The 18,588-nt window shown below is 39.9% G+C and overlaps 1 protein-coding gene across 1 annotated transcript in view; it reads right to left on the bottom strand.

Annotated features, from left to right (window-relative positions):
• The window catches only part of NEK11 (NIMA related kinase 11), a gene marked incomplete at its 3' end in the record, with an annotated part of 289,656 nt that extends 271,086 nt beyond the window's left edge, over positions 1-18,570 (bottom strand). The window contains 2 exon segments of the mRNA XM_081235786.1: positions 15,636-15,904; positions 18,448-18,570. Coding sequence (XP_081091912.1) covers positions 15,636-15,853 — 218 coding nt within the window. The 5' untranslated portion in view covers positions 15,854-15,904; positions 18,448-18,570.
• Positions 18,571-18,588: the final 18 nt, after the last annotated feature.

Below are 18,588 nucleotides of genomic sequence, written 5' to 3' on the forward strand. Positions count from 1 at the left end.
TGATAGCCACCAGCTGGATGCTTGTTGAATGAAGCTGCTCTTGGCCATTCTCAAGGACAGTGGAGAGTGACATTTAGTTAAATATATGGCTTTTTCTTTCGATATAGAGCATGCATACATCTTCGTGTACATCGAAACTAGGAAATGTCCACCTAATACATAGATGGCAAGAAAAAAACAAACCTATTTCATGCCAGTTAAAAGTCTGTGAAGATAAAAAGATTTTTCCAAATTTATTTCTCAGCTGACTTGTGCTCTTCCTATGAAGAAATTAAAAATACGTTAATGACCTATTCTTAGCCTTTTATTCATTTAAGGGAAATTAAAATATTGGTAGACTGTAACCAAATGAAGATGACTTTATGGACCTGAGTTAATCCTGCCGGTAGAGATGCTGCCCCCTCGGGAGTTGGTCTGCATGTCACTTTAGTACCACCTGCTGGTCATGATGGTCAGTGTTAAAACAGTGACTTTCATTCCAATTCCTCTTACTGAATCTCTTGTAAATTTAAATACCACATATGCTTGTGACCAATAATTTCAACATGGTGGCACGGTGTCCAACATGGGTAGCAACTCCTAAGCCGGGCTCCTCAGAACACCATGCTAATCAGAGGGGCCTGGGGAAGGGAGTTCAGTGGCTGAACACACTTGGGAAAAGCTCTTGAAGGGTCACAATTTAGCCAGCAAATTTCAGGCTCTGAAGAGTTCCTCAGCAAACAAACTGGTTTAATTTTGTGGAGCCAAGTGTTTTCCAAACTCATTTAATCATGGAACTCCTTTTTACACAGAACATCTATTAACATTTTCAGGTACTCTAGGGCTTAAGGTCAGAGGGCATTGAGGCTGTCCCAAAATATCATAGCTGTAAATGTTTCATTGTATCGACTGCCTGCCTACCCACAAACTAGACAATTTTACAATATGATTTTTACTTATAAATAACTTGCCAACAGATTTACACCCTTCACCTCCAAGACACACAGGATGGCAAAGTGACATTGTCATCACTTCACAGCCAAGTAATTTTAAAAAGTGAAAAATCATCCCACTACGAGGCCTCAATAACAAGTTTCCAGCAGTGCTTCTCAAACTTTTCCATCAAAACACCCCTAGTAGCAAAGAAGGAAAAACTCATACCCTGGAATAGGACTTCCAAAAGCAGAACATGTCTCTGAAATCTCAAGCTTTATTTTAAAAATTCATGCAAGAAATAGTGACATGTTTGTGAAAGGACAAATGTTCAGGGTTATACACTGCAGCAGTATTTTTAATAACAAGAGATTAAAAACAACCCAAATATATATCAACAGGAAAGTAGCAGCCATACAATAGAATGTACTATATAGTTGTTAAAACAAAGAATGGGAACATTCTCTTCATACTGACATGGAAAGCTCTCCCAGATATTTTGGCATATGAAAAAACCATGAAACAGAAATGTGTAATACGCTAGTTTTTATCAGAAGGAGACAAAAATAATCTATATTCCAGAGTCGCTTATAGATGCACAAAGCAACTCTGGAAGGATCCACAGGAAACAAACTGGTTATGTCTTGGGGAAGAGAATGGGAACTCAGAAAAAAGGGACAAGGATGAGAGACTTTTAACAGTACAGCTTTTTATATTTATTGAACCATATAAATATGTAACCTATTAAAATTATAGTAAAAATTCAAAAATTATGCAAATTTTTAATTCTACTCCATGACATTCACACTTGTCCTAAATTTTTTTTAATTACCCATATATTTTCACAATAGTAAAACTAAATCCATATTTAAACTCCTGCTTGGTGGGTCATCTGGGACACCATATGTATGGTCCAGTGTGAAAAGTATGGGTTCAGGCCATTTAAATCTTGCGTAAATATTTAGCCTTCATTTCATTTGGAGAACCAACGTCAACACAAAAAAATCTGGAAATGCTACTAAAAAATGCTTGCTCAACAGTTTGGGATTTTTATCTACAGGTTGGGGTTTTTAACCAGGGAAAGGTTAACCCCAGCATCTTAGAACTCTTATGCTCAAAACCAGTACTAACCTACCTTTGGTAAGAAAGTGACACCACACTGAGATGGTGCCCAGAGTGTGAAGCTCACAGACTTCTGCCCATTCTTCAATGACAGTGAGTCCAGGGGCAGCCAAACCCCAAAGGCAAACCTCTGCTTTACAGCCAAAGTAACTGGAATTTCAAACTCTCCAATAATTTTCAACACATTTTTAAAAGCTTGGTGATTATATTTTAAATTAATCAGTCTGGCTTAAGTCAATTTCCTATTATAGTTCCTTAATAGAAAAAATAATTAGGCTTCTTTTGTTTGGTTTTTTTGTGTTGTTTTTTTTGCGCTACGCAGGCCTCTCACTGTTGTGGCCTCTCCCATTGCAGAGCACAGGCTCCGGACGCGCAGGCTCAGCGGCCGTGGTCCACGGGCCCAGCCGCTCCGCGGCATGTGGGATCTTCCCGGACCGGGGCACGAACCCGTGTCCCCTGCATCGGCAGGCGGACTCTCAACCACTGCGCCACCAGGGAAGCCCTAGGCTTCTTTTGGTTACACTTTCACACCACTTTTTTTTTATTTATTATTATTTTTTGCGGTACGCAGACCTCTCACTGTTGTGGCCTCTCCCGTTGCGGAGCACAGGCTCCGGACGCGCAGGCTCAGCGGCCGTGGCTCACGGGCCCAGCCGTTCCGCGGCACGTGGGATCTTCCCGGACCGGGGCACGAACCCGTGTCCCCTGTATCGGCAGGCGGACTCTCAACCACTGTGCCACCAGGGAAGCCCTCTATTTCTATTTAAAACAGGTCACTGTTGCTGCCGTGTAGAGAAGAGGCTGTAGGGAGACTGGGATGAAAACAGGGAGCCACCAGGGAAGCCCAAATTTATTTTTTTAATTAATTTATTTTTGGCTGCGTTGGGTCTTTGTTGCTGCATGGGTTTTCTCTAGTTGCAGCAAGCAGGGGCTGCTCTTCGTTGCGGTGTGCGGGCTTCTCATTGTGGTGGCTTCTCTTGTTGCGGAGCATGGGCTCTAGGGGCGCGGGCTTCAGTAGATGTGGCACACGGGCTTCAGTAGTTGTGGCTCGCAGGCTCTAGAGTGCAGGCTCAGTAGTTGTGGCACACGGGCTTAGTTGCTCCGCGGCATGTGGGATCTTCCTGGACCAGGGCTCGAACCGGTGTCTCCTGCACTGGCAGGCAGATTCTTAACCACTGCACCACCAGGGAAGTCCCACGACACTTTTATTAAAATGCTTTTTATATAACATATGTGAAAAACAAATGGCATTTCTTTATACGAAAGATATGGGCTAAAAAATAAATAAAACACAACTCAGATATAACTCTGATGCAACAAGCAAATGTAGCATGACTAATGTCAATAAAATGTACTATAGGTACCTAGTGCATTTTATCCCAGGAAAGATATTCTAAGGACAAGTTTTGCATCCTTGTTTACCTCCTAGGAGTGGTTTAATAAACCAAAAGTGCTATAAATGTCTCTTAAATTCTCTCAAACTGAAATTTTATTTCTAGGTGTAAATAAGGCCAGAATTAAAAAGACAAACAGCGTGAGGAGATGAAGCAGTGCAGCACAACCAGCAGAGAGGCATGTGCTACTGCTTTCATCCACCCTGGTTCCATTTCAGAAGGCTGTTCTCTCTGGGATCCCTTCAGAGAAACAAACAGGCAGTGGGGACCATGAGGACTTAAAACTCTACTGCAATCTCCTGATGATCTGTTGGATATTCATGAGGTGCAGAATGATTCCATCTTTAGGTTTTATTTCAGCTGTAATAATGAGTTATGAATAATTGATCTCTAGGTAATAAATTATTCAGGTAGGCACACAGTTTCCAAGGAATCCTGGAGAGAGTCTAGCTAATGGCATAAGATGAGTCAGAGGCAGCTGCCGAGGGGACATCCCACAATCACCCCACACAGCAGAGGCAGGGTAGTCAGGGCCTCCCAGCGGGGGCTTTTCAGTGAGTGGGCCATATTAATGCCTTTTGAATAAAGTGGAAGTCCCCACAGGGCACTCCACTGTCTCTCCAATGTATGAAACACTGAGCCCTGATCGCTTCATTCATCAGACCAGGATATTTCTTATCAGCTAAGTACAACCTCTGCTGCTGAAACTAGTGCTGAACTGAAAAACTGTGTACGTATGTGAACACACACACATACATATATATACACTTGTGTGTTTATGTGTATATATACACATATACATAGTTTTTGTGTTGATGTACACATATACAAAGACATACATACACACAGGGAGTTCTTATGATTGTACAGGGCTAGCAAAATAATGCTAAAATAAACTTTACCTGGAGGAAATTAGCTACTGTTCTTGGTCTTCAAAACCTGTTGAATATACCTTACCCCTTCTGAGCTCAAAACTCAACCTCTTTAAAGGTAGTAAGCCTTACTTCAGGTTTGTGTCAAGTCACATCCTTATCAAATATCCAAATGCTTTACTTCCTAAGTAATGTTAAACTGCCTTGCAAATAACATCTGTCATTGGACCTTCTTATAATTTTCATTTCTAAAACAATTCTAAAAATAACAGAAATTAAGTTAGAACTCAATAATCATTGTACTGAAATATCTTTCAAAGAGCACATGAAATAAAAGCAGCTGATCAACAAACTGCAAATCTAATTATTGTAAAAACTGCATTGGCTGATCTTGCCCCCAAACCCACAATATCTGTACTTGTGTGAGGCCCATGAGATGGAAGACGTAAGGAGACAAGGGAGAGAAGAAATGAAGGGCTGCCAATCTTCCTCAAATCTCTCCTGAGGGAAGGCAGATGTAGCTACATTAGGTTTTTAGAGGTTTCTCCAAACTCAAACTAATAGAGAAGTGGAAACATCAATCAAACTTTAATTAAAATGCTGAGTGCCAACTGCATATGGGAAGTTGAGAAAACTAACACCCAAACACATTCTAATCAAAGCTGCAATATTCCAAATTTTCTACTCTTAGAAATTTGGAAACCTAGACTATATGAATTTAAGCTTCCTTCCTCACTTGCTCAATAAAGGTCATGAAAAACAAAGCCTATGATTTTTCTCTGATCTAAAAACAAGAAGATTGATTGGTCTGAACCCAAAGATTAAAAAGCAACATTAAGCTTAAGCTACCAAATTTCATAATGATTATCACTAGCAACTACAAAATCAACCAGTTTAACAACCTTAGAGGTTTCATATATCATGGTCCATGGTTCATATTCCCTAAACACATTTATTAAGGTATAATTGGCATTGATACACTGCACATATTTAAGGTATATAATCTGATAAATTTTGACATATGGATATGCCCAGGAAACCATCTCCACAATCATGACAATGAGTATGCATGTCAGCTCCAAAAGTTTCCTCATGCCAAGGGTTTGTTTTTTCAATAACTAAAATTTGGGGTGGATTTTTTACATGATTACTAAATAGTAGCACTGCTGTCCTATTAAGTGTGTTCTACAACATGTCAAAGGTTTCATAACTGTTCATTCATACTTACAATTATCAGGTAACGGGGCTATGAAAGCAGCTGAGAAATAAAAAGTGATTGTATCCCTGTTAAACTATGGAACAGAAATTCAATTTCATAGTATTTTAAAGCAGTGAGGTCACATGATATTAACTGCTTATTTTTAATACTATATGAAATTATACAATGCAATATAAATTGTATTATTTATACAATTATTTATACAATTTATACAATTGTAGTGTAGTACACAAGCTACTTTTAGAAATCTTTGGTATTAACTATATCTACTGATATTTCCCATATAAATTTACAAATCACTAGTTTTAGAAATGAAGCTTAGGAATAACTGACCAAGAAGCTAATAGTAACATAAGCGTTATTGTTTTTCTCCCTTGTTGACTTTTAAGTCACCTATGTCATGCTAAGTTCACTATTTAGATATGGATGTCATGGCAACCAAACTTTTTTTTTTTTTTTTTAGTATGCGGGCCTCTCACTGTTGTGGCCTCTCCCGTTGCGGAGCACAGGCTCTGGACGCACAGGCTCAACGGCCATGGCTCACGGGCCTAGCTGCTCCGCGGCATGTGGGATCTTCCCGAACCGGGGCACGAACCCGTGTCCCCTGCATCGGCAGGCGGACTCTCAACCACTGCACCACCAGGGAAGCCTAAACAAACTTTTTCCCCAGGAAAATCTGCTCAAGAGTAATAAAGTAAGCCAGAAACTAATTTTAACCTGAGAGTTTTCTGCCTTCTCATTTCTTTGACGATTAACTTATAGATGAATCTCATTTTCCAAGTTATTTAAAGGTGGATGGTATCACAACTCAAATTTTCAGCTCAAAATATTAGAAAGGTGGGTACTAGCCAAAACTGCCCATACCTCCTCCCAGGTCAGTGCACGTGTCAAAAAAGGAAGTGGACCAGTTCAGAGGGGAAAGGACTGGGAAAAGAAGATGCCCCTCAGATGGTCCTGCAAGAACAAGTGACAGTACAGGGAACTGCCCACTGTGTGGCAGGCCCAGCACTGGTTGGCTTGTCCCGCCAAAAGCTGTTGGAGGAAAGGACCTCCCAAGAAGGCCGCTTGAATAGAACCAAGAACAAGAAGGGCTAGTTACAAATTATACTCAACGGTGTCATGCTTGCTTTGGCATCAGGAAACTAAAGTTAGCCCGAAAAATATTGGATTTGGTCATCGAGGTTCCTCTGGAATCTATCAAAAATCACCTCAGTCTTTGCTATAACACATCTTGCTGGAAGAAAAAGTCCTTTATTTGTTAGGGGATAAAAACTTGAACTGTCCTATGCCCATAAAGTTTTGTTCTTGCATTTTGTACTTCCATCCTTAAAGTATTTTGTTTTATTTATTGAATAAATGAGACAAAAATCACATTTAAAGTAATAGGCTTACACAAATCTCCTGTTTTTAAAACTTGGGGTAGTCAACAATGACAATGTAAAGGGACCAGCATATCCAATTACATTTAAAAATTATTATTTACTAAAATAGCTTAGATATTCCTCTCCCCATCTCATACACTTATGAAGAATAACATTCCTTATTTCCTGGGGGTATTATTCAGTGTTAGCAAAACCATTAACTTCCCTACTCACAAATCCACCAAAACAATACATTGGAAGAATAGAGTGGGATAAGGAAAGAATTTAAACAACCAGTCTGAAAATCTAATAAATATACTACAGTAATTTATCTACACTCTTTTCCTGTCAACAGTCGTATTTTAAATAAATCACTTTTGTTTTCTTTCAAACAATAGTAATGTAAGAAAAAAGCATTTTAAAAAAGGCTTTTTGTTGCTGTTGTCTTCCTTCTAAATGCTTCTTGGTGATTCAGTCTTCAAGCAGGCTTGTTTGGCCCCCTGCCCAAGCCAAAATGAAATGGAGGGTTTCCCTGCATCCTACTCATCCTAAAATATTTTATTTATTAGTCATCTCTCATCCGTAAGTATTAAAAACTAGATAAAAAGCTCATTGCTTCTTTTATGCTAATACATGCAGCAAAGCAGACTCAGGAAGATGTAAATCATTTACCCCAGAATGTCAACCTCGTTACCATGATTGAGGTAAGTCAGTGTGCACCCCGCCTTCAACCTCGTTACCATGATTGAGGTAAGTCAGTGTGCACCCCGCCTTCTCTTCTCTCCTTTTCCCTTCCAGCTCCCAACCCTTACATGTTGCAAAATTGCCAGAAGCTCAGAGGCTTGAGTTACTGCAGACCAAGAAATGGCAAAGCCCAAAGTGAAGTCTAAGTTCAAACTTACCCTGTCCGGATTTACCTAGGTGGAACCTATACACAATATCCTCCAGAACATGAACTATTTTAAAAGAGATTTTAAGATGCACTCATAAGCTCTATTAAAAGACTGAAGATTTTAAGGGGAAAAAGACATGATCACTACAATAAAAAAATGAAGAAAACTGTATTTTCTGGTAGGGAAAAATAGAAAGAAATCATTAGTTCCCTCCAAATTGCCTTCATAACTCTCCACTGCATAAACCACTGAATCCTATTAAATTAACTCAGCCCACTCAATAACCCAATACTACCATCACAGATACCCACTGGGGAGAACTCCTGTTAATACTATAGAAATAACAGCTTTAATAAGAGTGCAGAGAACAGGCTCAAAGCTGGACTCATTAAATCTACTGTTTTATTTAGAATGACTCAAAACTGAAAGGATATGTTAAAATAATTAAGTAAATCAGACAGAAAATCCATAAATAGGTGTTAGTAGGTGCATAGGTGTTAGCAGGTGCAAAATATAAAAACAGTAGCTATGCTGAAGGCTATCTGCTATTAAATAGCAGAAATTACTGTCACATTCTGAGTCACTGAAAGCTGTTTCAAATATTATAAAATCTATGCATTCTAGTTAAGAACTATTACTCATTTTTAATTATTTTTGACACTGGCAGGCTACTATAATCAATTTATTAATTCTCTAAGAGGAAATAATGTCCTTTTTTGTAAACAGTGAAAACCTATACACAGAAAGGGAGGCTTTTTAATTTAGTTCATTCCTTATAATATGAAAACTGATTTCTCCATTTCTCAATGTGTCAGAAATAAACTTGAAAATGGATGAAGTCCTTTTTCTCTAATTACAACTGAGCATCTGAGCAAATGTGGCCATAATCCATAACTGGCTCAAATATTCTTCAACTGAATGCACAGAATGCCCATCACTTCTCAGTGATTGGAGCTCAGTTATTCATTAGTTTTCCAGACTTATACCATTGACAGAAAGGATATGACGAAACAATCATTACATGAAATCTCTGAGGATGCAAAAAGGCACAATAGTTTTTTACTTCTACGTCAAAGAGAGCACCAGAATCTACATAGCCAACAAGAAGGAGCTAAATGATATTAAAGCCATATGGTGAACTATTATGCAGGCATTTTGTATGATGCTTTTAAGAATATTCGGTAAGATGGGAAAATACTTATATTTTAGTGTTTCCAAAAAAAGATGCAAAATTATATATACACTGAATGGAAATGTTCTCCCATCCTTTTGCCTAGTTCAGTGGTCCTCAAACTGCAGTTCTCAGGCCAGCGGCAACAGCTGTTAGAAATGCAAATTCTCAGGCCCCACCGAGACTTGCTAAACCAGGAAGTTTGGGAGTAGAGCCCAGCAATCTGTTTTAACCTGCCTTCCAGTTCTGATGCCCAATAATGCGTGAAAAACACTGGCCAGTTCTTAATCATTCTTGAGGTCTCAGCTGAAACGGCATGTTCTCAGGGAAGCCTTGCCTCACCAAAGCTCATCCTGCCATCTTAGACAGGTCTGTTGTACCTATAGCAACCAAGACTTTTCTTTCACAATACTTAATGGCAGTTTGTAATTATTTACTTTTATGATCATACAACTAGTGTTTTTCTCTCCCACTAAAGCAGATACTCAAGCCTAGCTACACATTCAAATCACCTGGAAGCTCTCAAAAATCCAGATGCCTGGGGTGTGGCCCAGTTAAAACAGAACGTATTGGGGTGTGGCTCAAAGGTGTATTTATAATATTGTTATTTTACTGTTCAGCCACAATTGAGAACCACCCAAATCAAAGCTCCTTAGAGACCAAGTGACCAGAAAATGGGGACCAGATTTGTTGAATGAATATGTGAAGTTTCTTTTGCTTTTATTATGTGGATTTTTTTCAAGCTTGCACATGGCATAAAATTCCAAATGTACAAAAAGGGTTCAATGAAAAGCAAGTCTCCTTCACTCCTCGTCCTCAATCTCTGAGGCAACCACCATGACCAATGCCATATGTTTCCTTGAAGATTAAATAAATGTCAGTGCTTACAGAAAAGACCAGAAGTTGGATGGCAGGATTACAGATCATTTTCCTGCTTTATGCACACCTGCACTTTTTGTAAAACATGTGCACATTACTTTCAATATTGGAAAAGGAGGTAGCCTAGGGTTACCTGTATGTACGTGCCTCTGGAGCTGTTCAGCAGACACACACTGGCGCTGAGGGTCCCCAGGAAAACAGTCACTTGGAACGATATTCTGTGCTATGAAGAAGAGACCCTTTATCTGGCTAATCAAATAACTGTCTAAATTGTCCCACCTATTTTGTTTTAGTTATATTTTCACTTCTAATTAGATATTCAGCTTCTCCAGACTCACACCAGAAAACGGTGGAAAGGTACATGAAAGGAGATACTTATTCATTCTAGGCCCAGAATTAAGAAGTGGCATCCTGATTTATAGATTCATCTTAACTGAATTTGGTTAGCATAAGCCCCTCACCAAGACTGACCATCTCGAAGTATATTAAGATGAAAAGCTGAGGAATGGATCCTAATGTGGTGGCTTAACTATGGCTCTGTCCTTCAAAAGCCCTGACTCCCACCGCCCCACCCCTGTTGTTGGCTACTGCTCAACACAACACTTTGGAAATGGGCTGTAGGCCTGAGATGTCCTCAGAAGGGACTGGGCTAAGGAGAGCCATTTCGCTTTACAATACAGGACCCAGACTGTTGTGGGTTTTTTTATTACCTCTTTATAACTTTTCACCTCCTTCACTCTTAAGGTCTAAGGCCACTCCTCTCTTGCTGTCAGTGTGACTAATTCTATCAGCAGCCCCCAAACCCCTCTCCTCCATATTGTCTCCATGGCTGGGTGGGAAATCTGCTTGTTAGGACTTTTAAAAATCCACTCTAATACAAGCCCAAGAGCTCTCCTGGGAGGCAGGGTCCTAGGCCTCAGTGTGTGGGCTTGAGGACACTTCTCTAAGGAATTGGTAACCTTTCCTATTTAAGATCCTCATGCTGGGAAGAAATGTCCTGTGGAGAGAGAAGGCATTTCCATGTTAACCATGTCGACCATATATAGGCAAAGACCAAAGTGTAGGTGCACAGTTAAGGGGGGAAATATTTACATATTACATGGACAGAACCAAGGGGGAAAAGAATGAAAGCTCTAACAATGTACAGATACCAGTAAGGTAATTACCGTAAGTAGCTAAAAGGGAGCTGGGCAGTGGCCATTCTAACATCTCTAAGAGCAACCTGCCACACAGATGCTAAAGCACTGCACTGGCTGCTGGTTGTTTTATGTATGTTAATTCTGCCTCTCTTCTAGACTGGAAGTTCCTAAGGGCCAAGCCTTGTATCCTATTGCTTCAGTTTCCTCTCTGGTACTCAGTCCAAAGCAAAGGTTTATTACATAAATTGTATTAAATACTTGAGTTGACAAACTAAAAGACTAGAGCAGAAAATCATCTTCACATAATGTCACTGTATATTAAGTGTGATGAAATTTTTTTAAAACCAGCATCCTATGCTGATAAGATTAATGTTGAAGTTCACCAACTGTGGCCATGACTTATTGGGTATTTTAATCATGTACAAATAATCATATAATTCAGGGTAAGCCTATTTCCTTAACATCTCTTTTCTATTAAATTACACACAGTATGCTAAGGGCCAAAGTAACTTACTAGCTTATCAAAATCTTGTAGGTTTGCTTAATAAAAAATTGACAGCTTACATATATATGGAATCTAAAAAAAAAAAAGTGGTCATGAAGAACCTAGGGGCAAGACAGGAATAAAGACGCAGACCTACTAGAGAATGGACTTGAGGATACGGGGAGGGGGAAGGGTAAGCTGGGACAAAGTGAGAGAGTGGCATGGACATATATACACTACCAAATGTAAAACAGATAGCTAGTGGGAAGCAGTCACATAGCACAGGGAGATCAGCTCGGTGCTTTGTGACCACCTAGAGGGGTGGGATAGGGAGGGTGGGAGGGAGGGAGATGCAAGAGGGAAGAGATATGGGTATATATGTATATGTATAACTGATACACTGTTATAAAGCAGAAACTAACACACCATTGTAAAGCAGTTATACACCAATAAAAATGTTTTAAAAACCTGACAGCTTAACAAAAATATAAAATTATGAGCTAGAATTAGAATAATCTTTAGGAATATGAGTTAACATTATCACACCTTCAATCCATTAGTCCAGAGTTTCCATAATTATGAAAGAAAATATTCCCAAATACTGTTTTATGAATTTCATGACCCAGAATATAATAAAGTAAAAACCTCTATCTCATTCACTAATCATTTTAAGCTTAATTTTATTCTACTGTGATAACTAAAAAAAGAATACCAGATAAATAATTTTTTTTAATAAATTTATTTATTTATTTTTGGCTGTGTTGGGTCTTCGTTTCTGTGCGAGGGCTTTCTCTAGTTGCGGCGAGCGGGGGCCACTCTTCATCGTGGTGTGCGGGCCTCTCACTATCGCAGCCTCTCTTGTTACAGAGCACAGGCTCCAGACGCGCAGGCTCAGCAGTTGTGGCTCACAGGCCCAGTTGCTCTGCGGCATGTGGGATCTTCCCAGACCAGGGCTCGAACCCGTGTCCCCTGAATTGGCAGGCAGATTCTCAACCACTGTGCCACCAGGGAAGCCCCAGATATTTTTATGCCAAAAAAAAAAACCCTCTCTCGAAACATACATTAATCAAGTGTAATGCCTGTGGCCTTTTTTTTTAATTCCATAGCGAATGCAGAAAGTTAATAAAAATGCAAAGGAATGTGGTATTTACATTGTAATTAAAATTCACAACATCATAGTATATGAAAAATGTTGATGGTAGAGTGGTGCCCTCAAGTGGCACGGTGATAAATTGCAACTGTCTAACGGGAAAGTTCTTTGATTAATTAAATCTAAAGTGCATATCGCCTGGACCTAGAGTTCACAGAGGCTGGTAACAAGTGTCCTACAGACCAGCTGGGGCTCACGGTCTACCTAAGTCCCTCCTTTAACAAGGGCACCACGGGGTAGTCTGGCATGTAAAGGTACCGTACACTTTCCTTATTATCTCAGAAGGTTAGGGGTGTGTCTGCAAAACGTGAAGAGAGTCAGATCTACTCTGATCTGTTAAGGGAGCAGCATTCATAACATTACAGAAATCTTTTTAGAAGGTATTTTCTATCCAGCCCTTAACCAATATCCTAAGTTTGTGGCCTAGTATGTAAAGCAGAATTTAAAACCTTATCTAACCAAATTGCTTGAAGAATGGGTGGTACTTGTTGATGTGCTTTGATCACAAACCAAAGGTTCACCTGTCAACACTCTCAGGAAAGGATCCTAAAAATATGAGTTTAGTTTCCTGCCTCCGTATATGCATTAAACACAACAATCGCTAATGAGCTGCTGCCTTACACAGCTAAAAGGTCAACATTCTGAGGACCAGTTTTCTTCCAACAGCCATAGAGATATGAAAGAAGAGATATGAAAGAAGAGATGGCAACAGAAGCGTTACAATCTCAAGAAAGATCCTAGAAGAAGGTTTTAAAATCACATACCTGACATCACATTGCTTTGCTTGGGAGACTTTCCTCTCTTAAATGTGTAATGTAAAAAGAAAAGCTTCCATTTAGTAGAGAGTTCCAGTTGCAGTTATTGGGTGGTGTCTAAGAAAACTGAAGCTCAGATTAGGAACCTGCATAACCTTAATCTCAGTTAAGAACAAGACTGGCTTTACTTCCTGACCTGTTCACCTTCAAAGCCTGTGGTCTTAACCTGTGACACTGTACTGCCTTCCTCTGAGCATTCTAAGATTTTGTGGGCAGCCATATCCATGATTCTTCATGATTTCAGCAGTTCTAAAAGTCAAACGTCTACAAAAGTAGGCAGGTAGTGGAAAGCTGTAAGAAATGGTGAGGAGTGGCGGGAACGTGGTGAATCGGAGAGGAGTCCAGGGTCTGCCTAAAGAGGGCCGCTGCCTGCAGCTCCAGCCCACACTGGCTACACAGGCGGCAGTGTTAGCAAATATTTTGATTTTTTTCAAGAGAAGATGAAAAGCTCAATTTTATGAAAGCGACCCATTTTTAAATACTGGCAACTAATTTAGATTTAAAAAGAAACAACTCTGCAAGCCAAACAAAGACATCTGAAAGTTGAATGTGACCAGTACGTAATATGTTGTAGAGATTCTGATAATGAATGATTCCTGTCCAAGAGATTTTAGACTAGACTTTTGGTATCAAATGATTTGTCAATTATCCTCACTATTGAATTTACTCTATACACCTAGGCTTCGTCTGCCATCTTCAGCTCAAGTCATACGTCCTGAGATGAGTTCAGGTACAGCGAAGGTCACTAACAAATCACTTCCCATTCAACTGGCCCCAGCCCCCTCATCTCTCTCATTCTCCTCCCACCTCCCTACACACACACACACCCATCACCTCAAGTCTGAAACTTTCAAGTTTGGTCTTCGTACATCTTATGTCACATCCCTTTAATCAACTTTTTTTTCCTATTCTCTTAAATTCTTCACATTCCTCATTAGTTGAAGAAACCAAAATTGGATACATTCTTTACATTATGATTTTTATAACTCTTGGGTCAGATTTAGGCCTTACTCTTAATGTTTCCATAAAGAGTCTCTAGTAATTTTCATAAATTTATCATCCTGTTCTAAACAGCTGGAAGAGTACCTCTAGGATTTAAGGTAAAAAACTACTCTTTGGTAGAAGTCATAAAGTATGTTCAGGACACCAGAAAAGTGCCAGCATTATTCCCATTCTTCACATAGGAATTTATCAAAAATTATGAAGATAACTACTTTTTAAAATTCTGGACACAGAGACCATTTAAAAGGCTGATTTTTAAATAAAATAGTAGCATCAGTAACATTTGCTTTTATAGTTCCTATGACATATTAAGAAGTAGAAAAGTTTATCACACCGATTTTAAACCCACAGTCCTATGGGCAAAAGCTGGAAGAATTTAGAGTAGCCTCAAAACCTCTGAATGAAAGAGTAGATTATGGGATGGAAATCTGTTCTTCTCAAGGGCTGATTTCTTGGATCACTCTTCCTTCTCCTTTCTCCTCCTCCTGTGTTTGACGTACAAGTTTCTTATCCTAACTTCAGTTCCAACTAACTTTTCACTGCAGCAAATTCAAACAACTTTAAGCTAAAAATGAAGATTCATCCTTATTTGTACGAGATGTACTGTCCAACAACATTAGTTTTTCTCTACCATGAAAGTTTATAGGGTTTGATTAAAATAAAAGGAAAGGAAGTAACAAGAGGGTCATCAATATAAGATAATTTTAGATGGGAGCCCCTGTGTGGTTTAAATGTCTAATTTGAGGGCTGTATGACTACAGACTTTGAAAACCTCCTCCATGGGAAAAAGCCAAGCAAAGTCAATACTGTATTTCCTTCAGTACACTCTATTCACCTCAAATGTGAATTACCATCGATTTGTATTTCCTAACATTTCTAAAAATGCAGTCATTATAAACAATTCTTATTTCCTCATTCAAGTCCCAATCAAGTTAAGTGGAAGCAAGGCTGTAATTGAGACTTTGGTACGCATAAAAATCTTACTTTCACATAATCTACCCCATTTCCCTACTCTAGGTCACTTGGGTACTTCACTCACCTGCTGAAATGCCTTTAAAAATCTCATCTGAAGACAATCATTCACGGAGATTTTCTATCTCTTACTAAATTCTTACTTTAATTCAAAAAGCAAAGTAAACAGTACTCCGTGTTTTTAATCAGCTAAGAGCTGCACACACACAGCAGCCAACTCAAGATTTGCATGAAGTATTTTTTTACTTACAATTCCTCTCCTTGTTTGGCTTTCTTGTCTGACACTAAATAGACGGTTCCAAAAGTTCCACTTCCAAGTTTCTGTTGAAGTGTGTATCTTCTTGCGATCAAGGGCTTTGGACATGTGGAAACAGCTATTGATCCACTCACACACTTAGCAGCCTCTTGGAATTTCAGCATTGCTCCAAACAAGAGAGAACTGTTTGTTTGCTTATCGAAACTCAACATGCAAGTCTCCTAGGAGATGGTCAAATGCATCCAAGTAGTGTCGGTCAATGCCTTAAAGAGGAAAAATCCAGTGGTCAGGTTTAACGGGTGCTGAACTATTCCTAACAAAAAGTGTAAGTTTCTGACAGTGATACCTGTACCTTGATTAGTGGACTAAACAACCCAATATTGGTTAACTTCAATTGAGAAAATGTTAAAAGGTAGAGATACTGCAGATTCCAATAGAAGGCAGTCTTTCACAAAAACAGAGCCTTCCCTCAGGCATCGAAATTTGGCAAAACTGAGTAACAGTCAAATTTCCCCAAGTTCTGAGATGTATATATGTTTTCCAATCAATAATCTGTTTAAGATTTTATACTCCCTACCTACTTTTTAAAAAACATCCAAATACAAGAACTTTATAATTTCCTAAAATCTACATATCTGCATCAAGCTTTATGTATTCTTTCTTCCCACCTTACGTCTATTTTGATTAATAAATGGTGAGTTAGGATTAAACCAGAAATTAGCACGTTGCTGGTTTCTTTCGATTTTTTTTCTGTAGACTTTAAACAATGATATTTGCATTTATTAGATGTGAAGAGGGATATGGATTCGAAATGAATTTTTTCCCATCCTAAGCAAATTCTGATCCAGTTTCTGAAGTTTTTTATTATGCACACTGTGTATAGAGTAATCTCCCTGGATTGGAAACAAGAAGTGTCACAAATGCAGTTCAAATCTAAAATTGTATTTTAATGTTAGCTGAACATAAATTTGTTATAGGTAAATCTGTAATTCCTCAAAAAGCTATAAATGTACAGCAGAATTATGAAAGGCAGGACTGTTTCATATGAGTATGTGATGTGCATGGTAAAGTCACTTTTATTTCATCAAAATGTAAAATGTTTTGTTAGTAATTACGAAAAGTGGTTTTATTTTAAATCTATAAGAAAAACATGATTTTAATAACTAATGAGAACAGACTGTGTAGTACAGGGAACTCTATTCAATGCTCTGTGGTGGCCTAAATGGGAAGGAAGAGGGGATATATGTACACATGTGGCTGATTCACTTTGCTGTACAGCAGAAACTAACACAACATTATAAAGCAACTATACTGCAATTTAAAAAAAAAAGGAAGGAAAACATGATTTTAAATTGAAGACTGTACTCTGGAGTCAGGTCAGTCCATATTCAACAATTCCAAAGCTATAAGATAAAAACCTATTGTGCATAATGACAAAACAAGATGCTATCTGTGTACTTTGGGGTACATGGCCAGCGGGCTTCAGCATGGTGGTGGCGAATTACAAATATCCTTGGAACAGAACATAAACAAGGAAATGTCTATTTACAGCATTTCCCTTCTTGAAATAATGTATTAATCAGTTAAGTTTCACCTAATGCCAGTGAGAAGGAAAACTAGTAATCAGAGAAGGAAGGAAAGGAGGGAGGGAGGGAGAAACCAAATCACCTAAGTGGCTATGTGATCACGACAATACTAAAACATCAGCATTGGGTTGGAACTTCAGAGCTGGGGTCCATATGTCAAAATGCCTGAATTATGTGGATTATCAAGATTACAGAAAATATTAGTGAAATCTACTGCTGAAAAAACAACACGGGAGCAGGGCTCCCAATGTGTCTTTGTGTGCTTCCTCTGATCACATAAAAGTGATGCTTTCTGGCCAAATTAAGCTGTTAAGAAAAATGTATGGACTCATGGCCTTTTCATCTGTACAGGACCCTTTCAGTAATCCTCCTTACTGGAGATAAAGGTCCCTGTCTAGGGAAGGTCAGAATAGTTCTGAGAAGTCCAACTTCCCAGGGGCTCTCATTTGTAAATGAGCGTTTAAGCCCAGCAGTGTCTAAGCAATGTGGCAAGGCTACAGAGTACCTCGGGACTAGGCTCCCTCTGGCCCAGCCTCCCAGTCGCAGCCCGGCCGCCCCCTCCCCAGACCACTCAGTCTCCTCAGTACGACCACAGAGCCACCCGAGAACTGGTAAGCGTCCACTCGCCCCCACCTCACAGAGGTTGTGAAGGAACCTGAGCGCAAGGAACACGCCTTCTTTATCTCTGTGCCCTCGGTGCCTGGCACACAGTAGGTTTTCAGTAAACTCTGTTAGGGCAGATAAGCGTCCAGCAGACCAGCTTGCTGCCCAAGGTGGGCGGGGGGGGTGTATGTGGTGGGAAAGGGAGAGACGGTTCACAAAGCTGCACGTTGACCCTTAGGGGTGGAACTGTGTGGCTGGGGGCACAGACAGGGAAGGACAGTGTTTACCACTCTCCTCCTAGGTAACAACAAACAAGAGGAAGCAGATCTGACACCGGATTCTGCTAAAGTAAGAATCTAACCTTAAAGATAAACCTTAACCCTAAGGTTAAAAGAGTAATTCCTTGCCTCAAGTATTTTAAATTTACATTTTCGCAAGGCGGGTTAACACAAACGGAGGAGGCACAAGCCACACATCCTCCCGGGACGGGAGCAGCTCCGGGAGGTAAGAGCCGAGGGAAGTGAGGAAGCGTGGGCTCGGAGGCCCGGAGAGGCGGCCCTGAAACCATCACCTTCCCGGCGCCGGGAGCCCGCGAGCCCCGAGGAGCCTCCGCGTACCTTTCCGGGTGAAGGGCGAGGGGCGGCGGCGCCGCGCGCGCCCAAGGGCCAGCCAGTAACCCGGACGCCGGAAGAGCCGCCTCAAATTCTTGCAGCGGCGCCAGCGAAACTCGGGACCTAGGTTGCGGGGGCCGTTGCCAG

Source organism: Mesoplodon bidens (assembly GCF_964165515.1).
Source record: "Mesoplodon bidens genome assembly, chromosome: 5".
NCBI lineage: Eukaryota > Metazoa > Chordata > Mammalia > Artiodactyla > Ziphiidae > Mesoplodon > Mesoplodon bidens.